General features: G+C 42.5%; 1 protein-coding gene across 26 annotated transcripts in view; it reads right to left on the bottom strand.

Annotated features, from left to right (window-relative positions):
• Positions 1 to 20,905, bottom strand: part of dlg2 (discs, large homolog 2 (Drosophila)) — a 349,871-nt gene that overhangs the window by 114,887 nt on the left and 214,079 nt on the right. Inside the window, exon 1 of one of the 26 annotated variants that reach the window (XM_052457687.1) lies at positions 15,583 to 15,742. The exons of 24 other annotated variants lie outside the window; for them this stretch is intronic. In XM_052457687.1, coding sequence (XP_052313647.1) covers positions 15,583 to 15,666 — 84 coding nt within the window. In that variant the 5' untranslated portion in view covers positions 15,667 to 15,742. Of the gene's footprint in view, positions 1 to 15,582; positions 15,743 to 20,905 lie in introns of those variants that run through there. One more of the 26 variants, XM_052457685.1, reaches the window with a different exon arrangement.

The raw sequence follows: 20,905 nt of genomic DNA, 5'->3' as shown, positions 1-20,905 counted from the left end.
TCCCGCCTGTTCAGCGCAGCCAGAGCTGCCAGCCTGCATGGAGCAGCCTGAGCTGCCAGCCTGCATGGAGCAGCCAGAGCTGCCAGCCTGCATGGAGCAGCCAGAGCTGCCAGCCTGCATGGAGCAGCCAGAGCTGCCAGCCTGCAAGGAGCCGCCAGAGCTGCCAGTCTGCAAGAAGCCGCCAGAGCTGCCAGTCTGCAAGAAGCCGCCAGAGCTGTCAGTCTACATGGAGCAGCCAGAGCCGCCAGTCAGCATGGAGCAGCCAGATCCGTCAGTCTGCCAGGATCCGCCAGAGCTGCCAGTCTGCAAGAAGCCGCCAGAGCTGCCAGTCTGCAAGAAGCCGCCAGAGCTGTCAGTCTACATGGAGCAGCCAGAGCCGCCAGTCAGCATGGAGCAGCCAGATCCGTCAGTCTGCCAGGATCCGCCAGTCAGCCAGACGCTTCCAGATCTGCCAGTCAGCCAGACTCTTCCAGATCTGCCAGTCAGCCAGACTCTTCCAGATCTGCCAGTCAGACAGACTCTTCCTGATCTGTCAGTGTAACGGATGTGAAACGGTTAGCGGTGTGCGCTAAATAGCGTTTCAATCGGTTACGTCACTTGCTCTGAGACCTTGAAGTAGTAATTCCCCTTGCTCTGCAAGGGCCGCGGCTTTTGTGGAGCGATGGGTAACGATGCTTCGAGGGTGACTGTTGTCGTTGTGTGCAGAAGGTCCCTGGTTCGCGCCCGGGTATGGGCGAGGGGACGGTTTAAAAGTATACTGTTACATTGATGCTGTTGACCCGGATTACTGGTTGCTGCGGAAAAAGGAGGAAGGTCAAAAGGGGGGTGAGTGTAACGGATGTGAAACGGTTAGCGGTGTGCGCTAAATAGCGTTTCAATCGGTTACGTCACTTGCTCTGAGACCTTGAAGTAGTAATTCCCCTTGCTCTGCAAGAGCCGCGGCTTTTGTGGAGCGATGGGTAACGACCAGCTAGCCAGGATCTGCCAGAGCCTACTACCTGCCTGAGCTTCCTCTCAGTACTGGGCTTCCTCTCAGTACTGGGCTTCCCCTCAGTGCCGAGCTTCCCCTCAGTGCCGAGCTTCCCCTCAGTGCTGAGCTTCCCCTCAGTGCCGAGCTACCCCTCAGTGGCGAGCTACCCCTCAGTCCCGAGCTTCCCCTAAGTCCCGAGCTTCCCCTCAGTCCCGAGCTTCCACCTCAGTCCAGTGGGGTCCTTGGTGGGGGTTATTAGGCAAAGGTCGGCGGCGAGGGTCGCCAATCAAAGGACGCGTTACAGGGGGATTAATACTTGGTTGGAGTGCGGTCCAAGTCCCGAGCCGGAGCCGCCACCGTGGACAGACGCCCACCCGGACCCTCCCCTATGGGTTTAGGTGTGCGGCCGGGAGTCCGCACCTTGGGGGGGGGGTTCTGTCACGCCTTGGTCTTAGTATTTTGTGTTTTCTTTATTTATTTGGTCAGGCCAGGGTGTGACATGAGTTTATTTTGTGGTGTGTTTTTGTATTGGGGTTTTAGTAGGTATTGGGATTGTGGCTGAGTAGGGTTGTCTAGGAAAGTCTATGGTTGCCTGAGGTGGTTCTTAATCAGAGGCAGGTGATTATCGTTGTTTCTGATTGGGAACCATATTTAGGCAGCCATATTCTTTGAGTGTTTCGTGGGTGATTATTCCTGTCTTTGTGTTTGCACCAGATAGGGCCGTTTCGGTTTTCACATTTCATTATTTGTAGTTTCTTCATGTATAGTTTTTTCATTCATTAAAATATCATGAATCATCATCACGCTGCATTTTGGTCCGCTTCTCCTTCTACAGACGAACGCCGTTACACAAGCGGCACCATGAAGACCAAGGAGCTCTCCAAACACATCAGGGAGAAGTACAGATCAGGGTTGGTTTACAAAAAAATAACAGAAACCTTGGAAATCCCACAGAGCACATTCAAATCCATTATTAAGATATGGAAAGAATAATGGCACCACAACAAACCTGCCAAGAGAGCGTTGCCCACCAAAACTAACGGACCAGGCAAGGAGGGCATTAATCAAAGCTCCACAGCGGAGATTGGAGTATCTGTCCATAGGACCACTTTAAGCCATACACTGGGCTGGGCTGGGCTTTACAGAAGAGTGGCCAGAAAAAAAGCCATTGATTAAAGAAAAAAATAAGCAAACACATTTGGTGTTTGCCAAAAGGCATGTGGTAGAACATATGGAAGAAGGTACTCTGGTCAGATGACTAAAATTGAGCTTCTTGGCCATCAAGGAAAGCTCAATGTCTGGCGCAAACCCAACACCTCTCATCACCCCGGGAGCACCATGTTTTTCATAGGCAGGCACTGGGATTCTGTTCAGAATTGAAGGAATGATGGATGGTGCTAAATACAGGGAACTTCTTGAGGGAAACCTGTTTCAGTCTTCCAGAGATTTGAGACTGGGATGGAGGTTCAACTTCCAGCAGGACAATGACCCTAAGCATACTGCTAAAGCAACACTCGAGTGGTTTAAAGGAAAACATTTACTTGTCTTGGAATGGCCTAGTCAAAGCCCAGACCTCAATCCAATTGAGAATCTTTGGTATGACTTAAATATTGCTGTACACAAGCAGAACTCAACCAACTTGAAGGAGCTGGAGCAGTTTTGCCTTGAAGAATGGACAAAAACCAGAGTGTGTAGATATGCCTTCAAGTTAAACTGTTAACTTCAGGTTAAACTGTTGTGAAGAAGGCTTTAGTGCGCCCAAGAAAGTCCAGCAAGCACCAGGACTGTTTCCTAAAGTTGATTCAGCAGCGGGATTGGGGCATCACCAGTACAGAGCTTGCACAGGAATGGCAGCAGGCAGGTGTGAGTGCATCTGCACGCACAGTGACGCAAAGACTTTTGGAGGATGGCCTGGTGTCAAGAAGGGCAGCAAAGAAGCCACTTCTCTCCAGGAAAAAGCTTCTCCCAACCATCCAGGAACAGTTTGGTGACGAACAATGTCTTTTCCAGCATGATGGAGCACCTTGCCATAAGGCAAAAGTGATAACTTAGTGGCTTGGGGAACAAAACATCGATATTTTGGGTCCATGGCCAGGAAACTCCCCAGACCTTAAGAACTTGAACCATTGAGAACCATTGAGAACTTGTGGTCAATCCTCAAGCGGTGGGTGGACAAACAAAAACCCACAAATTCTGACAAACTCCAAGCTTTGATTATGCAAGAATTGGCTGCCATCAGTCAGGATGTGGCCCAGAAGTTAATTGACAGCATGCCTGGGCAGATTGCAGAGGTCTTGAAAAAGAAGGATCAACATTGCAAATATTGACTCTTCGCATCAACTTCATGTAATTGTCGATAAAAGCCTTTGACACTTATGAAGTGCTTGTAATTATACTTCAGTATTCCGAAGTAACATCTGACAAAAATATCTAAAGACACTGAAGCAGCAAACTTTGGAAATTAATATTTGTGTCATTCTCAAAACTTCTGGCCACGACTGTACTTTGGAACATATCCATTGTCTCTCTTTTATTATCGCTAAGTCCCTCTCCCAAATTCTTTCTCCACTCCCATCCCTCACACTCAATTCCCTCAATCTGGATTTCACCTCATTATTCAAACATGCTCTTTCTCTCCCTCTCATGTCTGGGTATTTGTTGATGTTTTTTTTATTGATATGTCCCTTTATCGCTGTGGGCTGTGAGAAGCGTGTAGCTCGGAGATTCAGACGAGAGTTCTGATTGTCTGGAAGCTGCCATGCTCTCTCCCTCTCCGCCTCATTGTGGTGGGAGGATTATCAGACTCTGGCCCGGCACCGATAACACAGCCCCCCACATCTACCAACAACCCTGCCCACAGCTGAGCATAGTGCAGCAGAGAGTAAGGGTGAGGATGAGAACCTCAGCATGCTTGGAATACAGAGCAGAGGAGGCTGGCGGGTGGAGATATTGGAGGGCGGGCTCATTATAATGGCTGAAATAGAATAAATGGCACGGTGTCAAACACATGGAAACCATGTCTTTGATACGAGTTCATCCATTCCATCCATTACAATGAGCCTGTTCTCCTATATCTCCCAGCCATATATATATATATATATAGTCTGATTGTGTCGGCGTTATGAAACAGATTTGAAGGGATTTACATACACAGCCCTGATTGGCTGAAAGGATGGTATAGAGCCCACCCCCTTACCCAGATGAACAGTCATTGGTCAGATCGCATTGTGATGTCATGATGTTGACACTAAGTTCCATCCCACCTGGACAGGCAGAAATTCCATGCATTTTTTTCAACCAACTTACACAAAAAGAGCATTATCATAATGTGTTATTTCGACCTCAGTTTGAAAATATCATAAAGAAACAGGTAAATCACATTTTTAACTGCACTGCCCCTTAAACTTTGCTTTGAGCTTTTTCATAAATTAATGTCTGAAAAACAACAGCACAATTACAGCCACAATCACCATTCAGGCTCAATTCGGAATATAATGGAACCTAATCATATGGCCAACAACAGAGAGAGCTCTTGTGTTGTTCGAGTGGGCTCCGCTAATAAACAAAGTGATCTCGATGAGATGTTCAAAGCATTGCACCGCCCAGACGTATCCACATCAGTGCCAGCTGCCTCGGCAGAGGTGGGCCAATGAAACAAAAATTACATTCAACAACAGTCTGAATGAACCAAATAAGGGCTCTGCAGTAGCTTTCTCTTTCCCTTAAGTAGCTTTCTGATGCCTCTTATGCCCATGTTGTTCTACCATTCGGCAGCTGTCTGCTAAATTGATCCTCGCAAAGCCCTTTGAAATAAAGAAAAGTTTGCAGAGCACAGCTGTGGAGACGTTTGATAATGTGGCCTTTGGAGGGACCGCCTGCCAGCCTGCCTTTTGAAGTGGAGAGTGCAGATAGCCCCTGATGGCTGCTGAAGGTAGGAGCCACCTTCCTCTTCCCATATAAATGTAAACAGACATGTTAACAAGTACTGCAGTGTGGCCTAGGCTTGGTGTAGGGCCGTAGCCTCAGACAGATATATCTACAGGGTCAGCATGAGTTTGAATCTGGCCTACTGCTCTTTGACACAACATCTCACTATCTTTCCCACGTATTATCTTCTAGAATTTCAAGAAAATCTTGCCTGTGTCTCCCTACGTTGATGTAATAGCAATGCCTTGTTTGACAGCTGACAGTGAACAGTAATTCAATTGTCTCTATTAAGGCCATAATACCCATAATCAAAGCCCTTCATATTTTTATTTTAACAGACGCTCTTATACAGAGCAATTAGGGTCAAATGCCTTGCTCATGGGCATATTAACATATTTCCCCCTACTCAACTCGGGGGATTCGAACCAGCAACCTTTTGTTTACTGGTCCAATGCTCTTAACCGCTGGGCTACCTGCCACCCCAAAAATGACATCATTTTGAAGTACTGTACAAACAAACCAATGAGCAGACCAATTCTCTGGACACTTAGCAGATTTCTTGGTATTCACTGTGCATGTCAAGAAGAATACGCCCCAAACACAGAATAGAATAAAATAGCTGATGTTATGCGCATCTACAAATGCATTTGGATCTTACGGACAGTTCATGAGCTATGAAAACACAACCAACCAATATATCATCCAGTGACAAGCTTAAACCATTTCCCCTTGTTTTGACTTTGGACTTGCTCATTATGCTGTGCTCTATCCATTATAGTTAAAACTCAAATTACTGCTACGGAAGATACCCAGTGGTCTCAGTGCACAGTATCAACTATTAGGCTTATCTGTAACACCCATTTTCCTCACCCTCCAAGCCTGGGTAATCTGTGTTAATCTCCAGGAACCCTTGAGATTCAAAGCCTAACAGTAGAGCAAGGATAATAATGTTGGTTATACAGCCAATTTACACAATAGCATTACCGCTAATGCCAAGGAACAATTCAGTGTAAGAACAGCTTATGGGACTGAACAGTGCTTACAGCTGCTTTCATTAAAACGATATAACTGCTCGTTTAAGTTGCCATGCCTAGGCATAAAGGTCAAAAGCCAACGGAGATATCATTAAATATTGATTGGTGCCAGGCAATCAGAAATGCAGTTCTGTCTAGTACTTTGTCTCTAGATGGGTGCTCTTTCTCTTTGGTATGCTGGCAGTCTTCCAGGGTCCTGAATCTATTGGCTCTCTGGCCTCACCTTGCTGGTACCTGTCAGGTAATAATTAATAATGTGGGTGTATGCTAATAAGATTGGTGACCAGGCCGGCAAGGCTTTTTATAAACTGACAAAATGTCTCCTAAATGGGCCGCACTCTGATGGAGAGATGAGGTCCCATGGGAATAATTTGGCATTTGTCATTTCAGCCCGGGTGGCAGGTAGAAGGATTTCGCTGTCAAGAGGTGCCTAAAATCATGACGCCCCACAACTACTTCACCCGTCTCTCCCTCTCCAGGTTCACCATCTGGCAGTCCGACAAAAGAATCTGCGTTAGTACCAACTCCAAAGTTTGGTGGAGGAGGAATAATGGTCTGGGACTGTTTTTCATGGTTCGGCCTTGGCCTCTTAGTTCCAGAGAAGGGAAATCGTAGCGCTACAGCATACAATGACATTCTATACAATTCTGTGCTTCTAACTTTGTGGAAAAAGTTTGGGGAAGGCCTTTTCCTGTTTCAGCATGACAATGCCCCCGTGCACAAAGCGAGGTCCATACAAAAATGGTTTGCCAAGATTGGTGTGTAAGGACTTGACTGGCCTGCACAGAGCCCTGACCTCTAACCCATCAAACACTTTTGGGATGACTTGGAATGCCGATTGCGAACAAGGCCTCATCAGCAAAGTGGGAGGCAAACTCTATATTAATAACCATGATTTTAGAATGAGATGTTTGATGAGCAGGCCTCCAAATACTTTTGGTCATGTATCTTTTCAATAACCAAAAATATAGTATTAGAAGCTGGTGTACTAAGCCCGAAAGTAAAAGACGCAAAAACAAAACTTATGCACGAGAAGCATATAAATAGAGCACATTGAACAGATTCACCACTTCTTAGACTTGCTTCAATGAGAATGACAGATCAATAACTCACATTTCTATGTACATTTGGTCAGGTCGCCCAAAAATGTACACATTGCAGATTTAATTTTAAAAGCAATTGTCATTCTGCTAACAGATTTATAGTGACGTATGTGGCATAGGTTGTCATTAAATGTCATGTTGAGCTCTAAAAGTCACATACAGTATGAAACCCTTTAGGCATTATGATAAACCATTCAAGTTAAGTGTCACCGCACATTCTAGTGTAAGTAGTACTCTTTCGTGCTACGTGATGTTACAGAGAACTGTACAAGAGCAATTTAAGTTTGTATGGTTTCAAGTATCTAAAAGTCAATATTAAAGTCTTTCTGGGACAGTTCATGCTCTCCTTCAATTGGAAGCATTGTCTGAGCCTCTCCAAAGTACATCAAAGGAAATGATTTACTTTGGCGCTAATGCCTTTCTTAAAGACTGTACAACCACATCGGAGCACAGGGAAATTAAGATTTTGAGACTTGTTTAAATAGCAACGCTAAAGCTGAAATAGGCTCATGATGCAATGGGGATCTATTGAGACTAACCAGTGGGCAAAACCCCATTCTGTTAGAAATAGAGAATGGCTCCAGAGACACCATGGAGTAAAGTTCAATTAGTTGATTCCTTTAAAATGTCGACTTTGATACACTACATGACCAAAAGTTTGTGGACACCAACTCGCCGAATATCTCATTCCAAAATCATGGGCATTAATATAAAGTTGGTCCCCACTTTGCTGCTATAACAGCCTCCACTTTGGGAAGGCGTTCCACTTGATGTTGGAACATTGCTGCGGGGACTTGCTTCCATTCAGCCACAATAACATTAGTGAGGTCGGGCACTGATTTTGGGCAATTAGGCGTGGCTCGCAGTCGGCCATCCAATTCATCCCAAAGGTGTTTGATTGGGTTGAGGTCAGGGCTCAATGCAGGCCAGCCAAGTTCTTCTCCACCGTTCTCGACAAACCATTTCTGTATGGATCTGTGCACAGGGGCATTGTCATGCTGAAACAAGAAAGGGACTTCCCCAAACTTTTGCCACAAAGTTGGAAGCACAGAATTGTCTTGAATGTCATTGTATGCTGTAGCGTTAAGATGTTCCTTCACTGGAACTAAGGGGTCTGGCCCAAACCGTGGAAAACAGCCCCAGTCCATTATTCCTCCTCCACCAAACTTTAGAGTTGGCACTATACACTCGGGCTTTCTTCTGGCATCCGTCAAACCCAGATTAGTCCGTCGGACTGCCAGATGGTGACTTACCGGTGCCCCCACACATTGACTAACCAGTGCCCCCACACATTGCCTAACCAGTGCCCTGCTGTATATAGTCTCGCTATTGTTATTTTACTGCTGCTCATTAATTAGTTGTTAGTTGTTACTTTTATCTCTTATTCTTATACATATTTTTTATTTATTTTTTAAACTGCATTGATGGTTAGGGGCTCGTAAGTTAGGCTTTCAGCTGTTGTATTTGGCGCATGTGACTAATAAAATGTGATTTGAAGCATGATTCATCACTCCAGAGAATGCGTTTCCACTGCTCCAGAGTCCAACGGCGGCAAGCTTTGGACTCGCCACTTGGTATTGCGCATGGTGATCTTAGGCTTGTGTGCGACAGCTCGGCCAATCAGTTATTGTGCTGACGTTGCTTCCAGAGGCAGTTTGGAACTCGGTAGTGATTGTTGCAACCGAGGACAGACGATTTTTATGTGCTACGCTGTCCAGAAATCAGCGGTCCCATTCTGTGAGCTTGTGTGGCCTGCCACTTCGCGGCTTAGCCGTTGTTGTTCCTAGAGATTTCCACTTTACAATATCATCACTTACAGTTAACCGGGGCAGTTCTAGCAGGGCAGAAATTTTACATACTGATTTGTTGGAAGGGTGGCATCCTATGGTGGTGCCACATTGAAAGTCACTGAACTCTTTAGTAAGGCCATTCTACTGTAAGGCCTTTCTAATGTTTGTCTATGGAGCTTGCATGGCTGTGTGCCTGATTTTGTACACCTTTCAACAGACGGTGTGGCTGAAATAGCCGAACCCACTAATATGGAGGGATGTTCACATACTTTTGTATATATAGTGGATGTGATGAAAAAACACAGCTTTTTTAAACATAATTTTAGACCTGAAAATACTTGTTTACCCAACTCCGATAGAAAGCCACATTGTAGTGTTCTTATATTGATTGACAAGTCTATATATTTAAGATACAGAGCATTCAGAAAGTATTCTGACCCATTTACAATTTTCAAATGTTGTTACTTTACAGCCTTATTCTAAAATAGATACAATTATTTTTTTCTCTCATCAAATCTACACCCAATACCCCATAATGACAAAGAGAAAACCGCTTTTTGGAAAATGTTGCAAATTCATAAAAAATGAAAAACAGAAATACCTTATTTACATAAGTATTCAGACCCTTTGCTATGAGACTCGAAATTCAGCTCAGGTACATCCTGTTTCTATTGATCACCCTTGAGATGTTTCTACAACTTGACTGGAGTCCATCTGTGGTAAATTCAATTGATTGGACATAATTTGCATGATTATTAAATGGAAGAAGTTTGGAACCACTCTCTTCCAAGAGTTGGCCGCCCGGTCAAACTGAGCAATCAGAGGAGAAGGGCCCTGGTCAAGGAGGTGACCAAGAACCCGATGGTCACTCTGACAGAGCTCCAGAGAGCTCCAGAGTTACTCTGTGCAGATCGGAGAACCTTCCCGAAGGACAACCATCTCTGCAGCACTCCACCAATCAGGCCTTTATGGTAGAGTGGCCAGACGGAAGCCACTCCTCAGTAAAAGGCACATGACAGCCCACTTGGAGTTTGCCAAAAGGCATCTAAAGACTCTCAGACCATGAGAAACAAGATTCTCTGGAATGATGTAACTAAGATTGAAATCTTTGGCCTGAATGCCAAGCGTAACGTCTGGTGGAAACCTGGCACCATCCCTACGGGGAAGCATGGTGGTGGCAGCATCATGCTATGGAGATGTTTTTCAGGGACAGGGACTGGGAGAGTAGTCAGGATCTAGCGAAAAATGAATGGAGCAAAGTACAGATAGATCCTTGATGAAAACCTGCCCCAGAGTGCTCAGGACCTCAGAATGGAGGGGAAGGTTCACCTTCCAACAGGACAACAACCCTAAGCACACGGCAAAGGCAACGCAGGAGTGGCTTCGGGATAATCTCTGAATGTCCTTGAGAGGCCCAGCCAGAGCCTGGACTTGTACCCAATCAAACATCTCTAGAGAGACCTGAATATAGCTGTGCAGCAACGCTCCCCATCCGATCTGACAGAGCTTGAGAGGATCTGCAGAGAGAATGGGAGAAACTCCCCAAATACAGATGTGCCAAGCTTGTAGTGTCATACCCAAGAAGACTCAAACATGTATAAAACTTGTTTTTGCTTTGTCATGATGGGGTGTAGATGTGTGTAGATTGTAATGTAACAATGTGGAAATAGTTAAAGGGTCTGAATACTTTCCGAATGCTCTGTAAACGAAAAACACAAAAAAGCTGTCTTGACAAATGCTGTCTAAGAGTCCATCTGAACAATGGCTAAAATGATATGCCAGCTGTGCAATTAACTTCATCAGTCACAGACACTGAATATCCTGCTGTACCTCACACAAAAGACAGTCTTCACTCTGTAATAACAGCATCAGTAGCCAGATAAGTGAAAGTCTAATTGGCTACATTTCTGTCAAATCTTCACTGTGCAATACAAATCATAAACCAAACTCAAAATTGTATGCAATACGGCATTCTGTATTGAATAAATCGAACAATCAGAGCAACTCAATAGTCAATGCAATAGTTTATTAATAGATACAAAATCTGAATTAAGAGATGCAGGACACAGCAGGAGGGTCAATCAACAAAGGAAAACCAAATCTAATACATTCATCACTTCTTGATGATGACAAATCCTTATGTGAGAGAGTCCAGTAATTCTTTCTTTTTCCACGCCCTATTTCCCATTTAGGGGAATATTATGAGGAGTACACCTATGGGACTCCTAATGACCTGTGTAGCTCAGTTGGTAGAGCATGGTGTCTGCAACGCCATGGATTGTGGGTTTGATTCCTGCAAGATTCCATACGAAATACTGTATGAATGCCAGCATGACTGTAAGTCACTTGGTATAAAAGTGTCTGCTAAATAGCATATATTATGTACACACACCAGCTCACGTTTAGAATGGAAACGGTCTATTCCTTCCCGTATCCAATTAAGGAAATCAATTGTGAAGGGATATTACAAATCCTGTGCAAGGAATGAAAATCCTGCACTATGCACTCCTGTAATACATCTAAAAACTTTTGGCTTTGTGACAGATGGCAGTATCTCTTCCACTACACTACTGACTCAGTGTGCAGCCCAAATGGCACCCAATTATTCTCTATTTAGTACACTATATAGGGAATAGGTTGCCATTTAGGATTCAGCCCCAGACTGCTGTAAATACAAAATGGAGGCCTTGCAGAAAATCACAAAGGAAGGCAATGTCCTAAAATGAATATATTTTTTTTGTTGTTGGCAGAAGTCCGACTGATCAAATCCTTTTCCAGAAACGTAGCTAAAAAGTTATTGCAACGTGATAAACCTGATGGAGGAAATGAGAAAGACAAGTGAGTAAGACATTCAACAGTGTGAGATTATAATGACGTTACGATGGTCTCGTCTGAGAAGCCCGACAACACGGGGCAAGTGTTTGGGATGACAAGATGGTGTGGTATGCCCTTTGTTAATAATATTTGGAATAATACCACATACTCCTGGATAGTAAGAACAACAATGTGTCTGGCCGCCTGCTAATCAATAAATTCCTAGTCAGAGGGTTTGAGTTGTTTTAATTCATGTTAAAGTCCAGGAGATTTGTGTGTATTGTTGTGAAATTGTTAGATATTACTTGTTAGATATTACTGCACTGTTGGAGCTAGAAGCACAAGCATTTCGCAACACCCGCAATAACATCTGCTAAACACGTGTATGTGACCAATACATTTAGATTTGAATTGAGAGGTGTTAAACAACGGCAAAAATTAATGAGGAACAGCAATTGACTCTTGATGGGGACATTATTTCAGATTTTTCAAATGGAGGTTATGGCAAGGAGCACTTCTGACAAAACCTTCTGTTTGTGTTTGGCACGTCAAATAAACTTCATTACACAAAGTGATGCGTTTACCAAAAATAATTCAGGAGTGAGTGACTTGATATCAATGGATCTTCATCATGAACTAACACCATAACAACGGAGAAACACGATGTCCAAGTGCCTCGTCAAAATGATGACCTTAGCTAGTCAAAATTATGACTACCGTAACTGCTAAATCATCTAGGGTTACGTTCAGGTGAAACCCCGACGGCTATATCTTAAACCCAGACTGATCTTAAGGGAAAAGTAAGATCCCAAAGACCACACTCTGCAACCGGGACGAAACCTTAAACATGCGACGTTCCACTCTACAAGCAGGGTGTTCTGCCCAGCCTTCCCCATCAACCAAGCTCAGACAACCTCCTGGTGGACGATTCACCAGGTCCCGACTGTAAGTATAACCCAATTGGACACAGTCAAATAATGTAGTCGAAAAGCTTGCAACCTGGCTGGCTGGAGCTTTTTCCAAAATACCTTATTGATCAAACTTGAGAACCACACTGAAAGTGTGTAGGCTGGAGAATAAAAGCTGAAATATTTAAGTGTGTCAACTGTAAATCAAGGTCTCTCTCTTCCGACTTTGCTTGTTGATAATGCTTCTTCACTACATCAATGTTCAAATTATTCAATAGAAAACAAAGTAGCCACTAAAGAACCTAAACCCCGAAAGGAATATTACACAAAGAGCAGCCCTTTTCCAGACTTCATGTCAGGGCTGCTTAGCAAACACGAGCACAACTCTATTTCTTCAAGTGGAAAATACATATTTTATATAATTCAAAAGTGTGAAAATTAAATGGGCTATTCCTGCATATGAGTATATATGGCAGCAGTGGCTGCTCTGGTAATCTAATAACAAAACCAGTCCGCTTTCAATTTGATTTTATCGCACCGCTGCTTGGATTTGTTCTTGTGTTTCAGGTGAAGGTAAAATGACTATTTAATCCAGGTGGAATATCAAGGACTTAGAGAATTGGCTTGTCGGCCTAATTTGACACATATAAGAAGAAAGGTTACTTTAGAGGATTCTTTGTTCTGGCTTTATATTCAATTTACCTTTCAAAATCTGTAAAAGTTACATTTGTTTAGATAACACAATTCCAAAACTAGACTATAAATTAAAACAGATTTAGCCAGTACTTTCACTGAAGCTCATGATGCTCAAAACTTATTTTCTTCAAGAAACAATGGGTACATTTCAAATAATCATTGAACAGTTTCCCAAATCCCAGACAGTAGTTTAGGGTAAAGAGCTTAGGAGAAAGAAAACCTGAAAAGTATATTCTACCCCCCCCAATAACTCTGTGGTTTATTCTGTACAAGAGCTGACACAGAGGACCAATTAGTTGCTTCCCAACTGTGCTGAAGCCCTCTCTCTTCTCCACTCTCCCTGTTGCTCATTCACGCTCAGCTTCACAAGCACCATATTCCCTCAGCCATAACCACAACTTATTCAGTTACAGGGCCGCAATGCACGCCCACGCACATGCATGAGTGTGTGGCTGCGGACCTGTATGCCAATGCCAATGTTCATTTGGCTGTGTTTAAGAGTGCTTGTGCAATGCAATGTATGGGGTGAAGGTTATGGCCAAGTCATTTTGCCCATAACATACTGTAAAGTTAATGGTGAGTACAGTGACCTGGTTGGTAATCCATTCATTTCAAAATATCACACACTAAAACAACTACTTTCTTACTGACAACAAGCTAAAAAATGTATTTATTTATTTATTTTTATTTCATCTTCATTTAACCAGGTGGGCCAGTTGAAAAACAAGTTCTCATTTACAACCGCGACCTGGCCAAGATAAAGCAAAGCAGTGCGACAAAAACAACACAGAGTTACACATAAACAAATGTACAGTCAATAACACAATCGAACAATCTATGTACAGTGTGTGCAAATGTAGAAGAGTAGGGAGGTAAGGCAATAAATATGCCATGGAAGCAAAATAGCAAGAGGATAAATAACAATATGGGGATGAGGAAGTTGGGTGTGCTATATACAGATAGGCTGTGTACAGGTACAGTGATTGGTAAGCTGCTCTGACAGCTGATGCTTAAAGTTAGAGAGGGAGATATAAGACTCCAGCTTCAGTGATTTTTGCCATTTTTGCAAATAACATAAGATACAAAAAATGATGCTACTAAAACTATTCTTGTCAGATTTGGTCGGCAGCCAGCGCTTCCATTCCAACACAAAATTCTAAACTAAAAACCTCAAGACTTCCAATAGTCGAGTCAACAAGACTAAAATTGTCAGGTTGGTCCTGCGAGACTACCTTGTCACTGACTCCTCTAGTCTCCAATCTGGATCAATACGTCCCACCCTAGATTCTCCACATCCCCATTGCAAATCAGCTCTATTGTTGCTAGACGTCATGGTGTTTAAGTGAACAAATCCACATCACAATATAAGCCACAGAGGACAACACATTTTTTGGTTTACTGTACAGCTTGCTTAGATTCCACCACCAGAGGCTTGTCCCAAGGGGCTTGGGAGTGAGTGACTTAGCCCTAGAGCAGAAACATGTTAAAAGCCAATTGAAAAGAGCTAAAAATAAAAAAATATAAAAAATTCCTCAATAACCCCTATTTAAGTTTCAACATGTTCTGGTTTATAGAATTTAGGGTCTAACCTATTCAACGATATTAAAGCCCAGGGTTGAAATTCAGATTTTCCAGGATAAAAAACAACAGGTGGAAACTCTAGTGATCTAAAACTCATAGAAATCTGTAAAAGCATAAAAGCACACCGTTAATCAAATACTATCAAAAATAGACTACTTACTTTCTACTTCACGCAAGTCACATTAATCACACACTATCCCAGGTGCAGGTACAGGTGCAGGTACATAACGCATACAATCCCAAACACTCATACGGTATCCATATTAGGACAACCTCGATCTCAGCAATATCAGTAGGACTTCATACAGGACCAAAACACACTTTCCTATCTGTTAAACAGCATCTACTGGCAATGTACTGTAAGCAACTGCCCCTGGACTAATCTAAAGCGATGCTGATTTATCTTAAGACTCTGTTTGGGGAGGAAATCTGCTAGTGCAACTGACACACTGTCAAACTTGTATCGGGGACTTCAGAGATGTTCGAGGAGAAATGTAACCGGGGGACAGCTGATAAGAGGACAGTGTGCAGTTAATGAGAAAGCTACAGCATGCTTTAAGGTCTCTTACACTCGCTCTCAAATGAGGTAGAACAGATGCTTTTACGGAACAGATTGCATAGCCCACAAAACTGAGCCTTTCAAAATGATAATCAAGAAAGCTGCTTCTTACATCCAGATGGACACTTTCACTTTGTATTCTTCTTAAACTATGCCACTATTTGTTGACCAAAATAAATCAGAAAACATCTCACACCTACCGTCTCTTTCTGCATTTTGGCTTTCCTCGCATTCTGTACAAGTCTTCTCCCTAGCTTCTTAGCATAGAAAATCGAGGCAAACATACTCAGAGAAAATAAATATAGCAAATGTTTTGTTTGCACAGCCGTGTATGTGCCTGAGAGATTATTCCTTGTCAGTATATTCCACAGGCAAGAGAGAGCAGGAGGGGGAATGATGAGAGTGGGAAAGCAGAAGTGGGACTCTCGCTCGCTTACCCCCTCTCGCTTTCTCTGCATCTCAGCACAGCAGAGGCAGGTCTCTCTCTCTCTCACCCACACACACTCACGGTGAAAGAGAGAGAGAGAAGTGGGGGGGACCGTCTGCAGGTCTATTTACATATCACAGACAGAAGGGACGGACAGAGAGCATGTATTAGCATCCTTAACACCAATCTAGCCCCGAAAACTGCCTATCTAGATCCCTAGCACCCAGGGGAGTTTTGATATCACCCAGCCCAGTGCTGTACATCATCCTGGGGCCAGCCTGCGTCTCTGTCTCTTCCCCCCTCCGCCTTAGGCAGGAGGGTTGAGAGTGGAAGGGGGAAAGCTGCTGCTAAATCAATGGTGCCTTCCAGCTTGGCAGGTTTTATACACACACTTTCACACACCGCCATGGTGAGGAGGACCCTATGGGGAACACACAGAGTCTGTTTCCATGAGTCACACTAGTGCAATGCAACGTGGGTACTAAACCTGTAATTTTCATGACAAAGAAAACAACCCAATTACTCACTACCTCGGATGGGGGTACTACTGCAAAACCTCATTTTTCTAAATGTTATTTAACCTTTTTTTATACAGATTTTTCCTCATTGAGATTAAATCTATTTTTCAGAAAACTAATATGTGTCATTTTTGTGTACATGTACCAGTCCCTTAAACAATGAAATGCATATGAAATATAATAAATGGATACTCCAATATTTCTCTGCTCATTTTCTTTTCTCTGCTCATTATAAGCTATTTTCATTCTATTTACTTCTATTGCGCATTTTTAGAGTGATTCAATCAGTACTTATGTGCGAACAAGGACCATCACTACAAGTCCTTCTTGGAATTCCCGACCACAAGATATTGTATGTGTGACAATCACATCTTTTAAATGGAAGAACCTTTTTCCACTTCATCCAGCTAACGTTAATCTATCAATGTATTCTGCCATATTAAGGTACAATAACTCAATGTTTTTTTGACCTTTTCACTTTTTGCCATTCACTTTGTTTAACATGATGTACACTACAGTCCGACTCTAATGCAATCAGCCTTAGAACTACAAAATAAAGTGCATTTTACAGTTCGCATCATTGGGCAAAAATATCTTTGGATTCCCTCATAATTGTATTACACACTCTCCTTTCATCAGCTATCAAATGTTAAGCTCGTGATCATGTTCTGAATAGATATGTGGTTGTCTCCCCTACCTTAGTCGAATGCACTGACTGTAAGTGGCTCTGGAGAACAGCGGCTGCTAAATGACCCAAATGTAAAATGTAATTCATTAAAAGCCTTTAAGCATTACCCCCCATCTTATCTGATGGAAAATATGATGGCAGCAGTGAAGGATGTGCTTCATTAATGTAGTGTCGGCTCATGTCACACCTCACGGAGGGCTTATTAACACAACCACACCGTGCCTCGTTTTCACCCCCAATCAATAGCCCGACACACACATCAAACCGCTGGACCCCAGAGGAATTACCATCCGCAGCTGAGGGAGGTTTAGACCTGATAACCCTCGAAACAGCGCCTGAACGTTACAATCACTTTAAGAGCACATTGTGAGCTGTAAAGAGTTCTCAGGGTCTTCAGTATTAAAGCAGACAACAAGATTTGTCTGGAAATTATAAGAACTAAGGATAGTAAAAAATACTATTGAATAGCTCAGTTTTGTTGTGACGATTTTAAGTGCCATTGCTTTGTGACAAAAACCAACACGCCTGCAGTTTACAGTGATGACAATGGATTTTTCTAGGTTAAATATATCACCTCAAAATGTCTGCCTAGTCCACACTATGAGATGCCATAATGTTGTAGCCCATTTAAAAACATTTGTCATCTGCTGGTCATCTGCTGGTGTGTTTTGCATATATTCATGTCCAAACCGTGAGAGGGAATTCCTGTTTTAGATTATGAGGGATATCTTGTCTGTAATAGACTAAATGGATCTGCACGTGGAGGGAACAGAAGAAGAAGACTGAGGTGTTTTGGCACAACCACAGTGCAATTGCGTCCCAGAGGCAATCTATTCCCTATATATCCAGGCTGTATCCCAACCGGCCGTGATTAGTACTCCCGTAGGGCGGCACACAATTGGCCCAGCGTCATCCAGGTTTGACCGGGGTAGGCCGTCATTGTAAATAAGAATTTGTTCTTAACTGACTTGCCTAGTACATTTTTAGTTTTTTAAAGAAAATAAAATCAAGGGTTTTTCATTATTTTCTGTGGTAGCCCATAGGGCCATAGGGCTATGGTCAAAAGAAGTGCACTATGTAGGAAATAGGGTGCTATTTGGGAGACACTACAACTGCATCATGACTGTTAGTATAATGCCTTCAGAAAGTATTCACAAACCTTTTGTTATGGCAAGCCTAAATAACTTAATTTGTAAAAATGTGCTTAACAAGTCACATAATAAGTTGCATGGTCTCACTCCGTGTGCAATAATAGTTTTTAACATTATTTTTAAATAACCCATCTCGGTACCCCACACATATAATTATCAGTAAGGTTCCTAAGTCAAGCAGTGAATTTCAAGCACAGATACAACCACAAAGACCAGGAAGGTTTTCCTATGCCTCACAAAGAAGGGCACCTCTTGGTAGATGGGTAAAACAAAAGCAAACATCCCTTTGAGCATGGTGCAGTTATTAATTGTATGCTTCAGATGGTGTTTCAATACAGTCAGTCACTACAAAGATACAGGCTTCCTTCCTAACTCACCAGAGAGGAAGGAAACCGCTCAGGGATTTCACTGTGAGGTTTCAGAGTTTAATGGCAGTGATTGGAGAAAACTATGGATGGATCAATAACATTGTAGTTACTCCACCATACTAACCTAAATGACAGGGCGAACAGAAGGAAGCCTGAGCAGAATAAAATATTACAAAACATGCATTCTGTTTGCAATAATGCACTAAAGTAATACTGCAAAAAATGTGCCTAAGAAATTAGCTTTTTTTTCCTAAATAAAAATCGTTATGTTTGGGGCAAATCCGGGATCACATCACTCTTCATATTTTGAAGAATGGTGGTGGCTGCATCATGTTATGGGTATGCTTGTGCTTATGGGTATGCTTGGAGGTTTTTTTTAATAAAATGAAACATAGAGTTAAGCACCAGTAAAATCCAAGAGGAAAAACTGGTTTAGCCTAAAACAAGGCCAATTATTCACTGGAGTTGCTTACCAAGACGACATTGTATGTTCCTGAGTGCCCTATTTACCGTTTTAACTTAAATCAGCTTGAACATCTATGGCAAGACTTAAAAATGGCTGTCTAGCAATGATCAATAACCAACTTGAAAGAGCTGGACAATTTTTTAAGAATAATTGGCAAATATTGTCCAATCCAAGTGTACAAAGCTCTTACAGACTTACCCAGAAAGACTCACAGCTGTAATCACTGCCAAAGGTCATTCTTACATGTATTGACTCAGGGGGTTGAGTACTTATCTAATCAAGATATATTAGTATTTTATTTTCCATTAATAAAAATAAAAATGTAATCTTCCACTGTGTATTTTGTGTAGATCATTGACATAAAAAAATGACAAATCAATTTTAATCCCACTTTGTAACACAACACAATATGGAATAAATCAAGGAGTGTGAATACTTTCTGAAGGCAGATCAGCCAAACTTCAATGATTGTTTTTGTTCATTATGAGCATGTCTGTTTCATATAGATAAGAGTGGGTCCAAGGGAATAACTTGCATTTGTAAATTCAGCAAATTAGGATTATGCAATAATAAGAATAGTTTGTATTAATGAACTTGTATAGCAATAAATCAGATAAAGGCAAAATATGTCTGAACATCAGGAGGTGAACCGAAACCAGCAGCATTTCACCAACTGTATTCATGCTCATTCATATGCCATCATTCCCACTGCACTCTCATAATTGTGCTTTGCTTCTGTTACTTAAGTGGTCTATCATGCCTTTCATTTGTTGATTTCAATCTACCCGCCAAGGTAAACATTTCAATGTCTATATGAGTGATTGGGGGATTTTCAAACAGTGCTTTCAGACTTGCATTCGATTTTTCGGCTGGAGAGAGTTAATACTTGATTTAGAATTTGTATGTCTGGTTACATGCACTTAGTCAGGTTGCAGTTAGTCCTGAAAGGCTCACGACATAGGACTGCCGCTTTCTGAATATAGTTTCAACTCCCTTCATCTTGCACATGCCAGTGTGCATTTCAAACACACTTCCGAAAGTGCTATCCGGAAATCCACCATTGCCAATTGATTGAATATCAGCTTAAGATGCTGGTGAGGTTAAGAATGGCAGCTATGAAAAATACTTTCTGTAAATAATCTCCAAAAACAATTGCCTATTGCCTGCCGGCAAATATTAAACTTCGCATTCATGAAATCATTAATCACTTATCTACTGGACTAATGCTACCTTTCAGTGGTGTAAAGTACTTAAGTAGTTTTGGGGGGTTTATGTACTTTACGTAACTACTGATATTTTAGTTTAGTTTTCTGCCCCTCCCAAAAGATAGAATTTGTAGATAATTGGCCCTCTTTCTGGGACTCACCCACAAACAGGACCATGCCTGACCTGCTGAGGAGTGACAGACTCCATCCTAGCTGGAAGGGTGCTCTCATCTTATCTACCAACATAGACAGGGCTCTAACTCCTCTAGCTCCACAATGAAATAGGGTGCAGGCCAGGCAGCAGGCTGTTAGCCAGCCTGCCATCATAGTGAAGTCTGCCACTAGCAGTGTCAGTGTAGTCAGCTCAGCTATCACCATTGAGACCGTGTCTGTGCCTCGACCGAGGTTGGGCAAAACTAAACATGGCGGTGTTCGCCTTAGCAATCTCACTAGGATAAAGACCTCCATTCCTGTCATTATTGAAAGAGATCATGATACCTCACATCTCAAAATATGGCTACTTAATGTTAGATCCCTGACTTCAAAGGTAATTATAGTCAATGAACTAATCACTGATCATAATCTTGATGTGATTGGCCTGACTGAAACATGGCTTAAGCCTGATTAATTTACTGTGTTAAATGAGGCCTCACCTCCTGGCTACACTAGTGACCATATCCCCCGTGCATCCCGCAAAGGC

Source organism: Oncorhynchus keta, chromosome 12, assembly GCF_023373465.1.
Source record: "Oncorhynchus keta strain PuntledgeMale-10-30-2019 chromosome 12, Oket_V2, whole genome shotgun sequence".
NCBI lineage: Eukaryota > Metazoa > Chordata > Actinopteri > Salmoniformes > Salmonidae > Oncorhynchus > Oncorhynchus keta.
The sequence above is the reverse complement of the archived record's forward strand: the minus strand, read 5'-3'. Positions and strand labels throughout refer to the sequence as shown.